General features: G+C 36.4%; 1 protein-coding gene across 1 annotated transcript in view; it reads left to right on the top strand.

The window, feature by feature from the left end:
* Positions 1-4,029: 4,029 nt before the first annotated feature.
* The window catches only part of STAT4 (signal transducer and activator of transcription 4), a gene marked incomplete at its 5' end in the record, with an annotated part of 104,053 nt that continues 86,119 nt past the window's right edge, over positions 4,030-21,963 (top strand). The window contains 2 exons of the mRNA XM_084240363.1: positions 4,030-4,157; positions 5,413-5,557. Of these exons, the coding sequence (XP_084096489.1) occupies positions 4,030-4,157; positions 5,413-5,557 (273 nt within the window). The remainder of the gene's footprint in view (positions 4,158-5,412; positions 5,558-21,963) is intronic.

The raw sequence follows: 21,963 nt of genomic DNA, 5'->3' as shown, positions 1-21,963 counted from the left end.
ATCCTCACCCAGACCCCCAACTCCTCCTGACATCTTTGGGTCACCTGGAGTTGCAGGAGTGGCCGACTGGTAGGGATGAAAAGACAGGGCAACCTACAAAGGGGCTCCAACCTGTTTCTGCCCTTTAGTTAACATTTCTAGACTAGAGAGTGGGTGGGAACCAACCCAAGTAAAGTCCCAGAGACTCTAAAGTTGACGCACAGGAAAGCCTCAAGTGGGAGGAGAGATGCAAATCCCCTACTGACTAGGGCGTTAGTGGCTTTGTCTAGGAGACTGCGAGGGGCGATTCTGAATTTGGACTCTGAGCGCGGCCTGGGACCAGGGCTGAGAGAGTCAGGTAAGTAGAGTAGACGACACCTACTTTTGGCTTCTCTGGCAGTGGCTGTTCCAGGAAATGCTTAGGCAGGATGCTACCAGGGTTTTGTTCTTCCCTTGGTGTTTTGGCAGTTTTATTTTAACCTGTTTGAGGATGGCTGATTTTAAAAAGGAGAGTCAGACTATGCTATTCAAAGATGCCCACTGTGCAGCTCAGTGGGGACTAGTGCTCTCTGCCTCAGGGATCTGAACAGGGGTGGGACAGTTGAGGCTGAAGTGGAGGTGCGTCTGTGCCTACAGCTGCAAGTGAGCCCCTCTTCACTTTCTTAGCCAGCTTCTATCGAGCTGTGATGTCTGACATTAGCTTGTGTACCTTAAAATCTAGCAGTGGCTAGAGTAATCAGTGATTGTGGCTTTCATGAGAGCTGGTGAAATTTTAAGGCAGGTCATCTCTTTTTTTGCAAGCTAGAGCAAACGTGGCCAAAGTGGCTCCGGAGGAAGAAACAGTGGGACAAAAAGCACCTTTATGGGAATCTTCTAGGTCCAGACACTCAAAGAAAATACATTTTCAAAATAAATACTCCACTGTTTTCTTGGCATGGGGGACGAGTCCTTAGAGAGTGAAAGCAAAGAAACTACTGAATGAGTTTAGAAGGCATTTACAGAAGCTGCAACAGAAAAGACTAACCTTCCCTATTTCAGCCTTGAGTTCAGCTCTCTGGAAGGTGGACCCATGTCCTAGGAGTGATTCGTCTAAAGTCAGGATAGGGGCCTCCCCTGGTGGCACAGCGGTTAAGCGCTGGGCTGAGAGGCTGCCCCGCAGCCTTTGCAGCTCCAGTTTGTTCCCCGGCCGCCAGTGAGGGTCCCACCAAAAAAAAAAAAAAAAAAGATAAAGTCAGGATAGGTTCTAACAAATCAATTCAGAGAACAGATTTCAATGAAATCATGGTAAGAATTTACAATGGTAGCAATTGCAATGCTATTTCAACTCATGATCTCCCTTGTCATTAATTGGAATAAAACGAAAGGGGTATAGCAGGGTATGTCAATAATAGTATGTGAACAAAGGCTCCAATTTTGTGTGTTCCAGCATCTGTAAAGTCAACTGTGTGTGGTAGCAGAAAACTGCAGGTAGTTCCTTAGGAGCTGTACTTCCTGGGTAGGAGTCACTCATTGAGCCTCCTTGCCCCAAAGAAATTTTTCCATTTTAAAGTAGGGGTGACACTTAACTATCTGCCTGCCCTATTCAAAACTACATCAGGGGTACTACTCTTCATTTAACAAGCTCTTGAGTACTTAGAGTACGCCTAGAAATGTATTGTGTCAAGGTCTTCATAAATAGTGATAGGAAAAGGAAACATTTTCCTAGTTGCTTTCTTTTGGCAAAACATTGGAGAAATTTTCTTCCCTACATTTAGATCAGGGAAAAGTTGTCCCCAGATGGTTCCATATGAGAACTATTATCATGATGCTGTTGTAGACAAAAGGAAACCTTAACTTACTTGTAAGATTTGTTAAAATACTGTGGTGATTAATTCAAAAAAATTCTTTTCTTTGGGACTGCTTACACAATATTAAAAATTTTGACTTTCAAAAAAGAAAAACACTGTAACTTCAAACTGATGTCATGCTAATTTCCCTAAGTTAAGAATTATGTCTAATTTGGCTAGGGTGGGGTTAGCTGGGGGAAACACATACTTTTGTTTTATGACAAGCTGTCAAATACGTATCAAATGTGGTTTCTTCTTCCTTAAGTAACTTGAGGGTTTAACCACTGTCCAATGCACGTCAGAGACAACATAAAAGTTGGTTTAATAACTTTGTGTAGTGGATCATCACAGAGAAAAACATAAATGTTCATTGGTTCAGAAATATTTTGAACTCAAAGAATTAAAGTCCATAAGATTCATATATGAAACTCTTCATATAGCTAAGATAAAATTAAATGAGAAGTCTAGGAACATAAAACTGACTCTAGAACCCAGATGAATATGAAATAAAGAGAAAAGGATCAGGCAGTTTCACATAAAAGCAGCTTTTAAAGGATACCTCTTGTGTAAAGCATTAGTAGACCAACAGGTCCTAAGAGACACCGGTTTCCCCTACTATCTAAAAGTAGAATTTTCCTATGAAACTTTCCATAAGTGAAACGGAGTAAAGCAAAGAAGCAACTGCCATTTATTTATAGTCAAACCTTGAACAATATGTGTTCATGGGTCATCGTCTATGCAGATTCTTTTCTATCCACACTTCGCATTCACAGATTCAACCAGAATCTGCGGATGGGAAACCCACAGATACGGTTACGGGCAAATATGTGCACTTTGTGTGCAGATTTTCAACTCTGTGAAGGTTAATACCTTAACCCTGGTATTATTCAAGGGTCAGCTGTATATGAAAAAAAATCTACCAAATCATCCCAAATAACACGTAAAGCCTAAAGTAAAAGCAGGCATGATAATGTACATACACAGTAGTTCCCAAGTGGGGGGTGTGTCCTGCATCGACCTTTCACTGCCCTAGAATTGGTTGCTGCTAAAGAAATGCTAAACATTGGGCCTCCCTGGTGGTGCAAGGGGTTAAGCACAGCACTGTGAAGCTGTCCACAGCCTCTGCAGCAAGAGTTCGATCCCCAGCCAGCCAGGGAGCTACCCACTGAAAGGTTCAGTGCAGTAAAGAAAAAGAGAGCCAAGCTAAATTTCTCGAAGGGGGGGTGGGAATTTACTGTGCCTCGGGTGGGATTCATGGACCCATGGTGGGACTGGGGGAGGCAGGCTTTTATAGGGTGAGGAGAGGTCAGATGGGAGACACAGTTTGCCGGCGGGAAAAGATTCTAGGTCAGGGAGGGGTTCATTGTCTGAATTTTCTAGGCAGGCTTCTGCATTCCTGCCCCCAGGTGGGCTTCCTGGTGGGCTTTTGCATTTCATCCACCTGCATTGACCTTTCACCCACATGGTGCAGCAGACCTCTCCTGCCTTGCCTGCTGCTCCCCTCAGTAGTTTATTTCAGTTGGTCTGCCTGTTGTCTTCCCCACTCTCTCTGGTAAATCCTCTCACCCCTGCACCTCTGGCCTGTACCCCAGTTCTTGTATGCATAAATAAATAAATCTAAAAAAAATGCTAAACATTGCAAAAGCCAAGTATTTTTTGTCTTAAAAGCAATCTTTGGATCTTTTTCGGCAAGCAAAAACAGATACTAACAGAGGTCTTTTGTAAAAGCAAAGAGGCTAAACAAAAACTTTCAAAACTGGGGGGACATCTGTATAGAAAATGTTAAAAGTGTGTCATTTGCCTTTAAGAAGCTCAGTCTAATATATAGATGGAGCACTGGACAGGGAGGAGTAAGAATATTAATTTGGTGGTATAGGAAGTGGTTTGAGGAGTGTTGGGTAGAAGGAAAACTTCCTAGAGAAGGTGGAACAGCAATTCCTATTAGCAAAGGAAGTACTTTTGATTTAGAGAATACTGAGGATTTGAGTTAGAGAATACTGTCCCCTTTGTTAGGAATGACTTAGGGAAAAACTTAGATTGATCTATCTATGGGTTGCAAGCATATTCTCTTTTCTGTTTCTTAGGATGAGTATAAAAGAAGAAGCATTTTTCTACAGTTAATTCATGGATAATATTGTCTTTGCTTGAAATTTAGGAAAATATGTACAGCAGTTATTAATTAAACATTATTTTTAAACTCAAATTTTATCTCTTGTTTTATAGCATGTCTCAGTGGAATCAAGTTCAACAGTTAGAAATAAAATTTTTGGAGCAAGTAGATCAATTCTATGATGACAACTTTCCTATGGAAATTCGACATCTGTTGGCCCAATGGATTGAATGTCAAGACTGGTAGGATCAAACATTGTGTTTTCCCTTGACACGATGCACAAATACTGTGCCCTGTCCATATGGATTTATTCTATAGTCCACTTTTGATTCAGTAGATGCATTCTCAAGGGTGAATCATTCTTTTCTGTTCTCATGTATTATAAATGAGAACTTAATTGTTCCTAGTGCCTTGATTTTCTGTGGTCCAAAATCCAAACAATTTTTTATATATTTAAAAGTCAAGAAGTGAAGCTATAATTTATATCTATTATATCTATCAGACGCAATAGAAATAATTTTTTTCCTTAGTCTATTTTACAAATGTTCTTTAAAACTACCTTAAGTGATTAAAAAATTTTGCTTTAAACAGCCATCTAATTTTTTATTGTGGTTTTATATATATATATATATAACATTTTTAATCATTTGCAAATGAATAACTTAGTGGTGTTAAATATATTCACATTGTTAGAAAATCATCTCCACCATCCATCTGCAGAGCTGCTTATTCTTCCCAAGCTGAAACTCTGTATCCGTTAAATAATACCCCTCATATTCTCTGCTCTGGCCCCTGGCAAACAACATTCTATTTTTTGTCTCTATGATTCTGACTTTTCTAAATATTTCATATAAGTGTAATTGCATAAAATTTGTCTTTTGTGGCTGACATTTCACTTAGCATACTTTTTCCAAGTTTTATTCATGTACATTTTCTATACTTTTTAAGACCGAATAATATTCTGTAGTACATATATAACACATTTTGTTCATCCACTAATCTGTCAATAGACATTTGAGGTGTTTCCACCTTTTTGCTAATGAAAATAAAGTTGCTGAGGACACTGGTGTACAAATATCTGTTTAAGTTCCTGCTTCTTGTTCTTTTGGGTATCTACCCAGAAGCAGAATCACTGTATGTAATTCTATATTTATATTTGGAGACTCTCCTGCCTGTTTTCACAATGGCTGCACAATTTTACATTTCAGCCAGCAATATACAAGAGTCCCATTTTCTCCAGATCCTCTCCAACATTTGTTATTTTGTGTTTTTGATAATAATCATTCTAATAGATGTCAAGTGGTATCTCCTTGTGTTTTGATTTGCATTTCCTGATGATTAAGGATGTTGAATATTTTCCCTGTGTATAATTTGTTTAAATCATTTAAATGCTTTCACCATGGAATAGAATTTTCACTTTAAAATTTCATATGGTATAAAAATAAAAGACATTTTCCTAAGTTGTCTCCTGCTATATACAACACTTTTGTTTTTTAGGGAGGTGGCTTCTAACAATGAAACTATGGCAACAATTCTTCTTCAAAACTTGTTAATACAACTGGATGAACAATTAGGTCGTGTTTCCAAAGAGAAAAACCTGCTCTTGATTCACAACCTAAAAAGAATTAGGAAAGTCCTTCAGGTAAGAATCGTTCCACTTTTTCAAAATAATTGGATTTGTGAGTCTTAAAATTTGTGAAAAAAAAAAAGTAAAGTATATATTCATGATTCTTAAACCAAATTTAAGGGAAAACATGAATTCTCTTGAATTTTGTGCTCAGTTTTAGTTCATTACTAAGTGTTTATTTTTCATGAAATTTTGAACCTAAAATACACTATAAGTGGGAGGATGTGTGTAATTTGCATATGCCTTGTTTACTAGCTATGATCAGATTTGACAACATGAAGGAATACTTGAAAGATAATGGTTTTATGGCTTTGCCACTCCCTCTCTTAGGTAACAACTTAGAGTATTGGTACCATAGGTGGAGGCATCATAGTTGTATGTATTTTTCTATTAAAACTTGGTTTAAATCTCACCTCCTTTGAAAGAATTCTTTAGCACACACCAGTCCTCTGCTCCAAAGATTCATCCAGGCAAATCCCATCTCTTTATGTTCCCACAGCACCTGGAACACATCTGGAGCATGAGAGTTTCTATATCCTACATTTCTGTTGTTACTCAGTGTTAATCTTTTCCTCATTGTGGGTTCCTTGAAGCAAAGATTTCAGTATTTAGCTTAAATTCCACCACAAGATTGCATTTATGGTAGATGTGTAATATTCATTGATTAAAGGGGCAAATGAATCAGGAGGTCTAACAAATTAAGGGCAAGCTAATGTTGAGCTACTTCCAGAGGTGCTAACATAACAAACTCCAAAGATGGAGTAATATGTACTGAGCGTCTCTACAACATCCTAGATAACTTTTCTCAGTGAAGCGTTTTTTGTTTTTTTGTTTTTTTTTTAAAGATTTATTTATTTATTTATACATGAACTAGACTGCAGACCAGAGGTGCGGGAGGGTGAGAGGATTCACCAGAGACAGAGCGGGGAGCAGAACAGGCGGATTGACTGAAAACATTGCTGAGAGGAGCAGTGGGCGAGATAGGAGAGGTCTGCTGCGCCATGTGGGTAGCTCTGCGGCTGGCAGGGATCGAACTGGCACTGCAGAGGCTGGGAACAACTTTACAGTGCTGTGCTTAACCCCTTGCGCCACCAGGGAGGCCCTCAGTGAAGTGTTTTTTGACTCCAAACTCACTATGAATATATTCTTAGACAATTTAACTTAGATTATAATAGAAATGTGCTGGAAGCCACTAACATTTGTGAGAGGGACACATTAAGTTGTTCTTCCTATTGCTTGGATTGCACTGAGTCTTTCTCTTTTAATACCTAACTAATTTGTCAGACATTTGACCGGGGTAGAAAAATAGATTGTTGCCAGCAAAATAGAATTTTCAGTGCAGAGAGCAAACTATCTCTTTTGGAAATAAAACATTTAACATTGGCTTCTTTGGTTTCGTGTTCTAATCTATAATCCTAAAACAAGGGCTGTCCTGTAGCTCCCCACAAGTCAAATGGGGCCACTGTTTTGTATGGCCTATGACTAAGAATTTTTTTTTTCATTTTTGAGTGGTTGGAAAAGAATATAAATAACATAAATAAAAATATTTGACATAAAAATTTTATGAAATTCAAATTTCTGTATTTTAGTGGATCACAGCCCTGCTGACTCATTTCCATATTGACTCTGGCTGCTTGTACCTTACAGTAACAGATCAGAATTACAACTCTGAAACCTAAAATAAAAATGACTCTTTATGGGAAAGTTTGCCAACCTATGACCTAGAAGCCAAGGGCCTGCAGGTCATTTGCTAGAGGGACACAGATGTGTAAAATGGATATATTCATTGGAAATTCTAACTCTTGAAATATTGCCTTAGGCAAGTCACTTAAGCTTTCTGCATTCCACATTCTGATATTTTTCACGTAAATTAGGATGCTTATAACCACTGTTTGGGACTGTGAGGAAGACTGGAGCTTTCATTCTGGCAATAAAATAGACTTTCAATAAAAGGTTCTAGTTATTAATAGGGAAAATATCAAGATCTTCTGAGTTAATTCCAGGGTGGGTGTGCAGTTCATCTTTCTGTCTGGGTGGGGATAAGATTGAGAAGCTGCTGGAGAACCTGCAGAACTCTTAGTCCCATTTCCACTCAAGCAAACCCTCATCTGCTTGTGTCACTGGCCCTCTAGATCTTGCCTCTTTAGACATTTCCCAACAAACTGCCTGAGCTCTTCAACATTCCTGCTCCAGAAAATAGATCTACTCTGTGTTCCCAATGCACACCAGGCTCCCTCTTGAATGGTTCTGAGCCTTTGCCCGCCACAGTGAGGAGTGGTGAGGAGTGGTGAGGAGTGCTGTGCCCCTCTGCCTCCAATCCGGCTCCCACTCTCCGTAGAAGACCTGTGGAGGCCCCTACGCAGCAAAGAAACCTTTGCTAGGAGCTTTAGCCCTTTTTCTCCACCCACACTGAGCAGTAGGTGCAAGATAAACAGCATCATGTTGTGCCCCTCTCGGGGCTGGAGGTGTTTAAACAGGCCACAGACTCTTTGAGGGTAAAAGCCTGACCTCCTTTTGTGACCTGCCCCTCCCTCCAGTAGCCTGTAGGTTCTACAAACCAAGAACTCAAAAAAAGCAGTTGGGTTCATTTTGTGAACTGCCAAAAAGCACTGCTGTTTCCGTCGTGCGTTTCTGAATATTTCATTTTATAAACTATACTTACTGGGTATTTGTGTTAATTCAGACTATCATAGAAAATAATAATAACATCATCAACTATGGTTTTACACCTAAACAACCTACATGTAACCTATCATATTCCCAATATTTTTTCAAAAACAAATCTTTTTGATAAAGCAGTCTCCTCCCTTTCACCAAGAAGAAAAAAAGAAAAAAACCTCTTGTCAAGTGACTATTGACATTGTGCTTCTCTGGTTTGAGCATTTTCATCCTCAATAATTTTAAATATAATCAATTTTAACTATTAAGGCAAAAAAAAAAAGAACACCATAATACTAGGAGAACTAAAAGAAGGTGTAAGGTAAATTTATTTTAGTTCTTTATGGAATAACAGATCTTCAATTTCAATATTATAATTTACTATTCTATCAGAATTTGGAATGGCTTTAAATTAAATGAAACAAAACCACTTAAAACAAGCATGAAAGACAAGTTCTGAGAACAGGGAACACCTCAAGCTCACCTTAGCCCCTTTGAGGGGAGGCATCCTCAGGTCAAGACCAGGGAGAATTGCATCTGCTTGAATCTTTGATCTGTGGCTTATTTGCTGTGTGGCTTGGGCAAAACATTTATACTCTCTGGTCTCACATTAGTACTTGCCCCAGAGGGATGTTAAGAGCATTCAAATAATTGTAAAGCATATGGCAAGAGCTAGGTTAGAGTTTGCTAAAAATAAATATCTGTTATTGGATTTTTTTTCACCAATAGACTTAATTTTTATAGCAATTTTATAAAGGTTTACAGAAACTACATAAAGTTCTCATATACTTCCTCTTCACCCCCACCCAGTTTCCCTTGCATCGAAGTATTAACAGTCTATGTAGTGCTGTTGTGATACATTATTTTAACTTGAATTGCAAGATTACATTAGGATCCATGCACTGTGATATACAGTCTTAAGGAATTTGGCAAATGCATAACCATTTGAGTTTCACTACCCTAAAAATCCCTCTGCTCTATCAGTTCATCTATCCATCCCCAAACTCCAGACAATCACTGATCTTACTTTTTTATTGTTTTTATAGTTTTGCCTTTTCCATAATGTCATACAGTTGGAATCATATAGTATATAGCCTTTTCAGCTTGGAATCTTTCACTTAGTAATATGCTTTTGTTTCCTTCACGCCTCTTTGTACCTTAGTAGTTCATTACTTTTTATTGTGGTATGTTTTTTCCCTTGTATAGATGTACTACAAATTTGTTTATACAATTTTGGCAATTATGAATAAAGATTATATTTACATTCATGTACAGATTTTTGTGGGGGCAGGAGTTTTTAACCCATTTGGGTAGATACCTAGGAGTCTAATTGCTAGATTCTTATTCTTGGACTTTCTATTGCAAACATCTTTTTCTTACTCCTTTTCCTTTCTGTGTCTTAGTCTGTTCAAGTTGCCATAACAAAAATACAATTCATTGGCTTATAAATAGACATTTTCATTGACAGTACAAGACACTGGCAGATTCAATGTCTGATTTGACTTATTGGTTCATAGAGGCCCTGGTTCATAGAAGTTCATATAACCTCTCATGTAGAAGAGGGGAGGGAGTTACTACCTCTTAATACTATCATATTAGGGGTTAAAATTCAACATGTGAATTTGGAGGGACAGAAACATTTAGTCTATAGAATGACTTAAAAAAATACTGCATATTCATAATGATATATAGCTAGCAGTAAAATTGTTGAGTCATGGAATAACTAGTAATTGTACTAGTTAATGCCAAAATTGCTTCCCATAATACTTATACTAGTTTACACTCTCACAGTAGAATAAGGGTTCTGGAATTATATCCTTACTCATACATCTATGTTCAGATATCATGTACCAAGCTGGTGTTGTCTTCATCTTATTTCTTCAGTTTTTTTTTTTTTTAAGATTTATTTATTTATTTAATAATTTATTTATTATTTCTTTATACAAGCACTGGGTACAGTCAGAAGTGCAGGAGGGTGAGAGGACTCACCAGAGCCACAGAGGGGAACAGAACAGGCAGACTGATGAAATACACTGCTGAGGGGAGCAGCGGGCGCGGCAGGAGAGGTCTGTCGTGCCATGTGGGACCCTCGCCGGGGGCCAGGGATCGAACCCGCACTGCAGAGGCTGCAGGCAGCTTCTCAGCCCAGCGCTCAACCGCTGCACCACCAGGGGAGGCCCTTATTTCTTCAGTTTTAATTTGTTCTTTTCTAATTTTATTCAATTTATTTTCACTTTTTCCTCTTATAAATGAATTTAATTCTATAAGTTTTGAGGCACACATAAATTATATATAATATATAGAAAGTATATATTATATATAAGGAATATATAAATACATTTTAATTTGTAGGTTCTCATATTGTTCATATCTAAATAGTACTTGGTTCCAGTTTTGACTTCTATTTCTACCTAAAGATTTATATTTATATATTATATTTCTAACTAAATAGACATAGAAATCCTAGGTCAATATGTAACAGAATTTCAAATGCATAGATAAGCTTATCACATTAAAGGATATTACAGAACCAAAACCTTTTCTTAAGCTATAAAACAGAACTATAAATAGGGGCTGACACACATTTGTCTTATATTATTAGATTCTAGAAATACTGATTCTATGCATGATAAATTAAAAAAAAACTGAAGGTCACCAGGGAGACAGAAAAGATGTCAAAAGTAGCAAAGAGAACAATTATATTATCTATGAATAAATGAGAAAGAAACTGAAAACCAAGTTTAAAACAGTAACAAGAGAATTTCTTCACAGAACTGGAACACAGTATCCATCAACTTAAAATTCTATATTCACCTAAATTATTATACAAAACTCAAAGTTCACCACATTTATTCCCTTCATGGAAGGCCTGGTTACAAGAAGTTAAACATAGATGTTGACTGTGCATGATAAAATTTCACAAATACCATTAAAACAAATGTAAATAGAATGCATAAGAAATTGAAAGCACAAAATAAGATAGCACCGAAAAAAACCCACAAATCCAAATAATATCTATTCAACAGACAAAGCAGTAATGGTTTTCATAGGATGCCAGTTAAACATGAAATAATTTAAAAATGTGAATGCAATAAAAAAGGTGAGCTGGAGCAGTATTATAAGAAATTTTGACCTGTAATATGGAATCTGACTCTTACTCTGAGTTTGATGGAAATTGAGAGGTTAAAAGGGAAATGACACAAACTGATTTCTGTTTTAAAGAGTTTGCTCTGGCCGCTAAACAAATGATTGTGAGTCAAGAAGAAATCAGGGAGACCTGCCAGAAAATTTTATTGGTTTTTTTTTTTTGCCTCTCTTTATTAGTTTTTGAAAGCAATATATAGAACCTTTTTCTATTATTCTGGAGTTATCACCTTTAATTTATGTGTTTACTAAGTCATGAGAAGCACAGTTACAAGATAGTATTGATGAACAAAATTTTTTAAATCTACATACAATGTCCTTTGACCATTTGCTCATTTTTCATCTTGAAATTTTATCATGTGACTTTCTTTTTGTTATTGTTTGCTAACAGTTAAATAAATCTATCTCTTTATGTTCTTGCTTTCTGTGTCACTTTGTACTAAGGACACCTTTTATAAATATCATGTAACAAGTCTTTATTTAGTCAACAAGTGTTTAATGAGTCCTTATTACGTAATTTGTCACACTCTGAGTGCCTGCAATACAATTGGGAGAACTTATGAAGTTTACAGTCTAAAGAGATCATTTATGTTTTGCTTTTTAATTTATAAGAATGTCTATGTTTATTCATTAACAAGTAGTTTTAGGGAAATAAGGAGAAACAGACATTGGTAGTCTTATCTGATAACAGGGAAAAACCTCCATGAATTAGAAAGCTCAGTTCGGGGTTTTGGGTTAACTCTGTGGTTAGTAATCCTAACACCTAGGATGTCGTCAGTGAAGAGCCATCAAAGGTTATTTAGCCACATAAATCTATGTTTTTTATTGAAAATATTTCCAGAGTTAGTTTTCTCTCCAGGAAGACCTGTCCCTTATCTGTTAGAAGTTCTCTCCCCCTTCACCTAGCCCTTACTTTCCTTTGCCTCAAATTATATGAATTTAGACAACTCAGTCAGAGATTAGATAAATTTCAATATCCCTAATGCATAAACTTGGGTTAACTCTGTGGTTAGTAATCCTAACACCTAGGAAGCATTTTTCACCCACCACGGTAATGACTCTGTTAGTGAGAGTTTTAAATTTGATGGGTGCATGCATGGAACCCACACCTTACATGTCTCCTCTCTGCACTACTATGGCCTCTTTTTCACAGGTCATTTGGGTTTACCTGAACAAAAATACATATTGGAGTCTTGAAAACTGAGAAAATTGTGGGTTCCTTCTTGCCTAATCTGTAAAAATATTATTGCTGATTCTGAGTATCTGGTGAGATTTTTAACATAATAAAGTAGAGGATTAGACACATTTTTATAAGACCCAGGGGGAAAAGACATTTAGCTTTAGCTACCTAGCTGCTCTGGATCTGCCAGGTCTTGTCCTCTAACTCATGCTACTTCTCCAGTTCACTCCTCTTCTTCCCCTCTCTATACCACACACTAGGTAGGTAGCAGGTACCAACCTAGGACCTGAAAAGGAACTCAGATGGCCACAGCGTGCAGCTCCCAAGAGCTCTGAGTGGAGAATTCAACCGTTCATGTCATTTTGCCTCATTGTAGGTAGCAGTTAGTCACTCATAACATATTTTCCCAAGTTCCCAGCACATACTCCCCACAATCTGCTTTTCTTTGAGATAATTATCTGATGTCCAGCATCACAACACTCAACTTTACAGGCTAAGAAACTGGCCTATATGTCATGTCGTTTAAGATGAAATGTGAATTAGTTGTGAGGTTTTGCTTGTTGCATAATTTGGGGTAGCCAAAAGAAGGCGGATGGTGTGAATCATAATTCCTTGTTATGTGCACATGACACTAAAATGGAATCCAGTGTTATCAACTCAAGATCCCATCCAACTGAAATTTCAGTCATGAAAAATTTTGTGCATATTCCTCTAAGCTTTTACCTTACCAAAGCCTGAATGATTCTTCTCCATCTTTATTAAGTCTTCTCTAATAGTTTATTGTTTGATTTAATTATTCTATCATTATAGAATTATAGTCTTTCCCTTAAATTCTGATTCTCCTTGAAGTGCATGACTGGAGCTACTTAGGTAAATAATAACTTTGTGTATAGAGGCACTTGTCTTTTTATTCTCAATGACAGTTTGGATTTCTTAAAGTGGGGCTTGTAGAATTTTATTTGGGTAGAGGGAACCTACTCCATAGGCATTTTTAGATTGAACATTAGTTAAATCATAAGGATTTTAACATTAGGCTAGTATTGATTGCTGAAAATACAAAGTGAAGAGGATCTAGATAAAACTGTTAGGGCAAAATGTTTGCAACCTAGAATGGAGACAAAGTACAGATAAATATATATGATACACTGTAGGATCCACCATAGTCAGAGTTTCTGTGATTATAATTGGCAAAGTCTCGAACATTGAACAGGTTCAAAAAGGATGATTCAGGACTTTCTGAAGAGAAGGGAGGAAAGGGAATCATAGATAGGAAAAAGTAAGAGCAATTCCTCACACAAGATAGGCTCTTCAAGCATTAAAAGCGGGTTCTGTAAGGACCTTGAATGCCTTGCTAAGCACTTTGGATATCATCAGTGAAGAGCCATCAAAGGTTATTTAGCCACATAAATCTATGTTTTTTACTGAAAATATTTCCAGAGTTAGTTTTCTCTCCGGGAAGACCTGTCCCTTATCTGTTAGAAGTTCTCTCCCCCTTCAACCTAGCCCTTACTTTCCTTTGCCTCAAATTATATGAATTTAGAAAACTCAGTCAGAGATTAGATAAATTTCAATTTCCCTAATGCATAAACTAGGGGAAAAAATAAAGAATTCATTTGATAAGACAACCACATATGCCAGTGAGGAAGAGGCTATAAAGATATTCAAAGTCTTGTGTTGACTTTTACTCGCCATTGGTTTTGTTTGTTAGGACTGTCGTGGTGGTTGACAAGAAAAATTTGGGCAGATATTCATTTATGTCATTCTACCAGTAGTTTTTAAAATAATATTTTCCTATTTTACTTATTCCTGTTGCATGGAGATGAAGACCCACAAGAATGATTTAAACTGTTCTAAATTCTAAACTGTTCAGGATACTTTTTTTTTTTTGAGATTTATATATTTATTTATACAAGCACTGGGTACAGTCAGAAGCACTGGAGGGTGAGAATTTACTGAAGCCAGAGCGGGGAACAGAACAGGCAGACTGACGAAATACACTGCTGAGGGGAGCAGCGGATGTGTGGCAGGAGAGGTCCGTCACACCCTTGCTGGTGGCCAGGGATGGAACCGGCACTGCAGAGGCTGCAGGCAGCTTTGCAGCCCAATGCTCAACCGGTGCGTCACCAGGGGAGGCCCTCTATAGAGATACTTAAACTAAATCAAGGTGGTTCATTAGGTCTGTTACCTGAAACACTTTTGAAACATTTTATATAAATTTTATAAAAGTAGTTTTAATAAGTTAAAGCAGAAAAATGGGAGCAAAAATAAATCCACTTGTGAGCAATTTGCCAATAGAATACTTTTTTAGATTATTTTCCCTTTCCCTGAGATATAGAGACTTCCAAGGAAACAGAGAAAAAGAAAATGCAGGTGAAAATGGAGGCATGGAGATCTGTTTGGACATTATTGCAATGGGTCAAGGGAAAAGATATATGCTGAGAGAGGCAGTAGCCATGTGGATGAAAAAAAATGTGCTGGAGTTGAGATAATTTATTGAAACAACTGGCACATAATGAGTAAATAGGTATGAAGTATGTGAGAGAATAAGAAATACGAGATGACCAACGTTTTACTTTGGGTGATTATATGGATGTTGATGCACCATAAAGATTAGGTTTGGAGAGAGAAGTGGAATAGAATGAGTTAGCTAAATTCTAAGTGATGTGCAATAGGAAGTTAATGGGAGGTAACTAGAACTAATGTGTCTTATATACTTGTCTCTTCCACAAAACTGTGAGTTCCTTAAGCACATTCATCTTGCATCCCTAGTATGTAACATAGAGTCCAGCATGTACTAGGGTATCAATGTCTTGTTTTACAGATGAAACAGTCTTAAAAAAACAACAGCAACAATACTGACTACTCTAACTTGTGATACATTATTTTTTCTCTTCCCCTTTCTTCTCACTCTTCCTTTCCTTCTGTTCATTGCTTGTTAATTTGATTTCATTGCTTGTTAATCTCATTAACACTGTTCTAGAATATACCATTGTTGATACATGAACACCTTCCACATTCATAGATACAACCACATGGCTCTCCAAGCAGTTTACTCAAATTATTTTTTTTGCCAGCAGTATATGAGTTCTAATTTTAGAACATCCTTACCAATATTTGTCATTGTTTTCAGACTACTTTTTGCCAATTTATGATTGCCAAATTGCTGTTGTCATAAATTGAATTTCTGTGATTACTATTCAAATTAAACAACTTCATACTTATGATTCAATAAAGTATGTATGTGTAGATTAGGAATATAATTTTATTTTGCACATAAATGATTATTTCAGCACCATTTGTTGAATAATTCATCATATCCCCACTAATTTATACTGTGTCCATTTTGTGTATATATATATATATATATATATATATATATATATATATATATCTGTTTTTAGGTCTTGCTATCCTATCTTACTGATCTATTTGTTTATTCGTCTGCATCAATATTGCACTCTTGTTAGAGTTTTATGATAAGATATGGTATTTGATTGGGGCAAACTACATATTTTGTTATTCATATTCTGGGTTAATTCTTGTCCTTTTTTTCTTTTAAATAAATTTTAGGAACAACATTTTAAGCTTTATGACTATTTTGTTGGGATTTAGATTAGGATTAAATCTATTGATTTAAGAAGGCTTGGTATCTTCATGATATTGAATCTTTCCATCAATGAACACCGAATATCATTACATTTATTTGGGGCTTCTTTGATGTCCTTCAAGACTGTTGTTAAGACTTCCCCCCAAATTTATAACATCTTTCCTTAGATTTATCTGAAACTTTTTTAAAAATTATTGATAATTTTTTTAAAAGATTCATTTATGCATACAAGAACTGGTATGTAATCCAGTGGTGCACTGGGTGAGAGGATTCATCAGAGAGAGTGGGGAGCAGAACAGGCAGATCTACTGAAATACACTGCTGAGGGGAGCAGCGGGCAAGACAGGAGAGGTCTGCTGTGCCATGTGGATTATCTCCCTAGCTGGAGGGGATCAAACTCTTGCTGCAGTGGCTGTTGAAAGCTTGATAGAGCTGTCTTTAAGTCCTGTGCCACCAGGGAGACCCCATTTTATTGATAATTTGAGTGGCATCCTTTTTTTCTATCACAGTTTCTATTTGGTCATTGCTAGTACATAGAAATACTCCTGATGTTTGAATACAAGCCTTCCTAAACTCATTCACTGAGTCTACTTTGTGTAGATTCTTTTATTTCCTCTACATAATCATATCATTTGCAAATAAAGAGAAGTCTGATTGTTCTTTTTCAAGTTTTCTTTTACTTATTTCTTTTACTTTCGCAGGATTTTCATTACAGTGTTGAAGTGAAGGAGCCATAGCTGGTGAAATGTTTTGTTAAGAGAATACTTACTATTGGTTTACTGTATTAAGGAAGTTCCCTTATAATACTGGTTTGCAGGGATTTTTAAAAATCTTGATATATATCACAGTTTACCAAATTATTTTCTGCATCAATTAATATAATTATATCTCCTTTAATCCATACTTAAAGTGTTTGACATAGCAATTCTTATATTGCACCATTGTGGGTTACTGAAATAAACTGATTTTATACACTGCCAAATGACTTGCTAACATTTCATTTAGGATTTTGCATCTATTTGCAAATATAGCCTTTTCATTTTACAGCCAGTTTCTGGTTTTAATGTTAATGTTACATTAACCATATAAATGGTTAATAGTGAAATGCTGCCTCTTCTTCTTTCTCCAAAGTGGAGATTATCAGATGTGATAAAAAAATAAGATTATTTGTCTTTTATATGTTTTATGTTAAAATTATTTATATTTAAGGTTATATCATGATGATTTGATATACACATTCATAAGGAAATGATTACTACATTCAAGGTAATTAATATAGTTGTCTTATTTTTTTGTGTTGTGTTTTTTGTTTTTTTTTTTTTGGTGGTAAGAGCACCTGAAATTTACTCTCACCATATTTCCCACATTTGACATTGCATTAGTAACTATACTCATCATGGTCTACATTAAATTTATTCATCCTACATAACTGCTGCTTTGTACCCTTTGACTAACACCCCCCCCATTTTCCCCATACCCCCAGCCTTTGGTAATCATATTAATCATCCATTTATTTAGGTCTTTAATTTTTCTCATCAATGGTTTACATTTTTCTTATGTAGGTCTCTCATATCTTATGAATGTACCATCATTTAACCAGTCCTTTATGAATGGCATTTAGTTTCTTTTACTCCATTATACCTTTAACAACATAATTTAAAACCTCATGCCTAACTTTTGTTTGTATATTATCATTTTTAAGTGCTATAATTGGTATCTAATGGCTCATTGTCCCCTCCTACATTCTCATGTACAAGCAAGAGGTCAAATGGCAAAGAAGGGACCCTCTTGGGTGTCTCATCCTTTGATGTTTAAAACCATCACCACACCACTTCAATCTGTTTCCTGTCCTGTAATTTTAAAATCTTTTTTTTTAAGATTTATTTATTTATACAAGAACCAAGGTACAGGTCAGAGACACGGGAGGGTGAGAGAATTTACTAGAGACAGAGCGGGGTGCAGAACAGGCAGACAGGCCGAAGACACTGCTGAGGGGAGCAGCAGGCGAGGCAGGAGACGTCTGCCACGCCATGTGGGTTTCTCCCTGGCTGGCCAGGAATCAAACCCATGCTGCAGAAGCTGCGGACAGCTTCATAGGGCAGCGCTCAACCCACTGCACCACTGGGGAGGCCCTACTTTAAAATCTTGACGGAAGGGTATAGCATGAACATACTTCAGAGACTTTTTCAAAGTCTTACCAAGTCCAAGTGACCTTAAGGAAATGCCTTCTTTTCTCACTCCTCTGTAAATTAAACCTATTTTCCCATCATTCACTTATCAGTGAAAGAATTTGAGTGATGGAAGAAAATCTGGTTCTTACTGAAAAAAAAAATTATCCATGCATTGGAAGATATAAACTATTTTTTGATTAGTGCTAATATTTAGTGCTAATCACCAACCTTACTAATCAATGAATAAACATGTACTTGTTGATAAACTTCTCTATGTAAGGTCTTTTAAAAAGCATGTGAACCATTTTGGTTTCAGATCTCCTCTCAGAGGTTGCCAATTTTCATAAATTGAGCTTCAAATCACAGGAATCCAGAATCATGTAGGTGCCTTATCTCAGTTTCTATAGGTTATATATTTTTGCCAATGTAGTTTTACCAATTTTTTTTAAAGATTTATTTATTTATACAAGAACTGGGGTACAGGCCAGAGGTGCGGGAGGGTAAGAGAATTCACCAGAGACAGAGCAGGGAGCAGAACAAGCAGACGGATGAAAACACTGCTGAGGGGAGCAGCAGGTGAGACAGGAGAGGTCTGCTGTACCATGTGGGTATCTCCCTGGCCAGCCAGAAATCAAACCCGTGCTGCAGAAGCTGCAGATAGCTTCACAGCACTATGCTCAACCAGCTGCGCCACCACGGGAGCCAGTTTTACCAATTTTTAGCAACTTTATTTCTTATTAGAAAGGTGATACATATCCAGCAAAGTAAGTTTAGAAACACAGCTAAGCCAAAAAAAAAAAAATCATCTCTAATCCTATCTTTAACTGATAACCTATATTTCTTGCCAATAATTCTATTCATGTATATTTTAACTTATTTTTAAAATAGTCTTATAACCTCCTTCAAAAGCATAATATATTCACTTAAATAATCTATCAAGCATGAAATGGTATTCCATACCACTAAGTATTCCTTTTCAGCATCATTTTTATTTATGTATCACTTGGAAATTACTTACTTTTCCCAGTTTTTCACCAATATAGACAGGAAAGTACATATACCCACTGTTAAAATTTTATTTATATTTATGATTATTTTGTGAAACAGTGATTCTTAACACCATGCATCAAAATCAGAATTATTTTTAATATAGATACCCACTGTTGATATGAGTATGAAGTGATATGTAAATGAAGAGAACATTAGTTACTGCATCAAGTAATCTATCATACAATAGGATTTTATTTATCATGCACTTAACAGTCAAATGTTGATTATTCTTATGGTCACTTGGGTGGCTTTTCCTCTCATTAAAATTCAAGGATCTAAATTCTTTTTATAGTGCTTGGCTTGGCTATTCCAAAGGACCTGGGTAGCTTTGGGGAAGGGTGATAAGGAAAGAGAAGGAGCATGAAATCACAGCTACATCTCAGATTCCTTTGTCTAGATATGACACATTATGTGCATTCTATTGGCAAGACTTGTTACACACTTCCACCAGGCAAGGGATGGTAGGAAATCTCAGATGGACTGCCACTCCCACTTCCAAGGATTTGCTTCATCTGGAAGCAGAAATTTTGGTGGACAATTAGATATGTCTGCCACATTTACTAAAACCATTTCAGAAAGCAATTTGTCAATATCAAAGTTTAATGTGACCAAACAATTCCATTTCTAGATATTTATCCTACAGAATTTCTGTCATAGGTAAAGAGAAGACCATGCATATAAAAATATTCATTATCTTACTATTTGTAAAGACAAAAGTGTAAAAATGATCCATCATTTGGTGTTCACAGTGTTTAAATTGAAGAATTTCCATGCAGGCTATACAAATAATAAAATATTAGATCTAAATATACTAAAATGGAAGAATGACTATACGTTAGTGAGGGGAAATAAAATAGCATTATGTTCAGTGTGATTGATGACAAGTTGTGGAGGGTGAGGTTCTCATCTATTTTTACCTTTTCTGTTATTTAAAATTTAAAAAGCAAAAATTATATCAGTTTTTTTTTTTCAAACCAGATTCCTGGCCCTTACCCCAAATATACAGAATCAGGATCTTCAGGGAATGGGACCCATGAATAGGCTCCTTGAATTTCAACAGGTGGCTAATCTGTAGTTCTTTAAAGCTTCACAAATTATTCTGATAAATTGGGAAAGTTGTGATCACAGCCTTAGGATAAATTTCTAAAACTGGAATTACTATGTCAAAGGGTATGAAAAATGTTAAGGCTTTTGATAAAAATTGCCAAATTGTCCCTTAGTAATGTTCCCATTCACATTCCCAACAGCAGTGTGTAAAAGCTCATTCCATCTTCAACACTGAGTGGTGCAAAGTGTTTTAATCTTTGCCAGATTGATAAATGAAAAATAGTATATCTGATTTATTTTGACAGAAACACTAGCTTGTTGCATTTGGGTCTCTTTTGGGAACATTCTGAACCATCTATCTTCCTTTTAAATTGTGTAAAGAGAGTCATCCCTCTAAGTTAGTGTTTCATTATAAAAATTACCTGGGGGAATTATTTAAAAAAAATGTAGATTTCAAGCCTCCCACTTCCAATTCTGATTGAGCAAATTCAGAATTCAGAGAGTTTGCAATGAAAAAAATGCATCCCAGGCAGCAGCATCACAAGATCAAAAAATGGAGGGGTTAGGATTTGGATCTTTTGTATCCCTAGAATAGACCCTTAGCTCATGATTTATCCTCGCCTCATCCAAGACCCAGTTCCCTTCTCCTCCCACCAACCAGTCCAAGTCTTCTCTATGTGTCATTAAATCCACATCGATTTCTCCCTCCTCTATACTCTCCAGACCTTCATTTTCAAACAATTCATCCTGACACTTCATCAGACAATGCAATTACTTTAGATAGATGAGAATCGACTTAGAGTAATAAAGATATAGTCTAATAAAAGTTGTAGAAGCATTATTTCAGAACAAGAATACCCCAGGATAGCTTGGAAAATAGTTCAGCAATATGTTACATTTGTGTTGACAATACATTAGCAACAATGACAACCCTATAGAAGGTGAAACTTGAAGTCAGACAGCCTTAGAAAATGAAAGTGCTCCTCCTTGTAAACAAAACAGATACCACTTTTCCAAACTGGCAAAGATTAAAAACCCTTGATTGTGGACTGAGCAAATCCAGGTGATTCTGATAATCAGACAGGTTTGGAAAGTTTGCTCTTCAGTTGGTGTTCTCAACACTGTCTGCATATTAGAATCATGAAAGACATTTAAATATTAGTCAAGCTCAGCCCCAACCCAGAGTTTCTGTTTCAATTGTTTTTTTTAGAAATAGTTCCTCTGGTTATTACTTACAGCCAAGACTGAGATTCACTGCCCAAATTAATGCTAAAAACTCATGTGCAGATCTCACATATATTTCTTATTCTTTGCCACTTTAAAAGGAGAGAATATTTGAGTTTTCCTAATGGGAGTTATGAATTCCCAAAGATTTCTTACTATCTCCCTCAAATATATCATTTGTGAGAAGTTTGAATAAATTGATTTTCATTCATTTGCTCAACAATCTGCATGTAAGGAGTTTTCCTTCCAGAGTACTGCTGATGCTGGGGACACTCCTGTCAAGGTACATGTCATCTGTCAAAGCGGACAGAAATTATACATGTAATTGCAAGTAGGTAGA

This window comes from Talpa europaea, assembly GCF_964194135.1.
Source record: "Talpa europaea genome assembly, chromosome: 1".
Classification (NCBI taxonomy): Eukaryota; Metazoa; Chordata; class Mammalia; order Eulipotyphla; family Talpidae; genus Talpa; species Talpa europaea.
The sequence above is the reverse complement of the archived record's forward strand: the minus strand, read 5'-3'. Positions and strand labels throughout refer to the sequence as shown.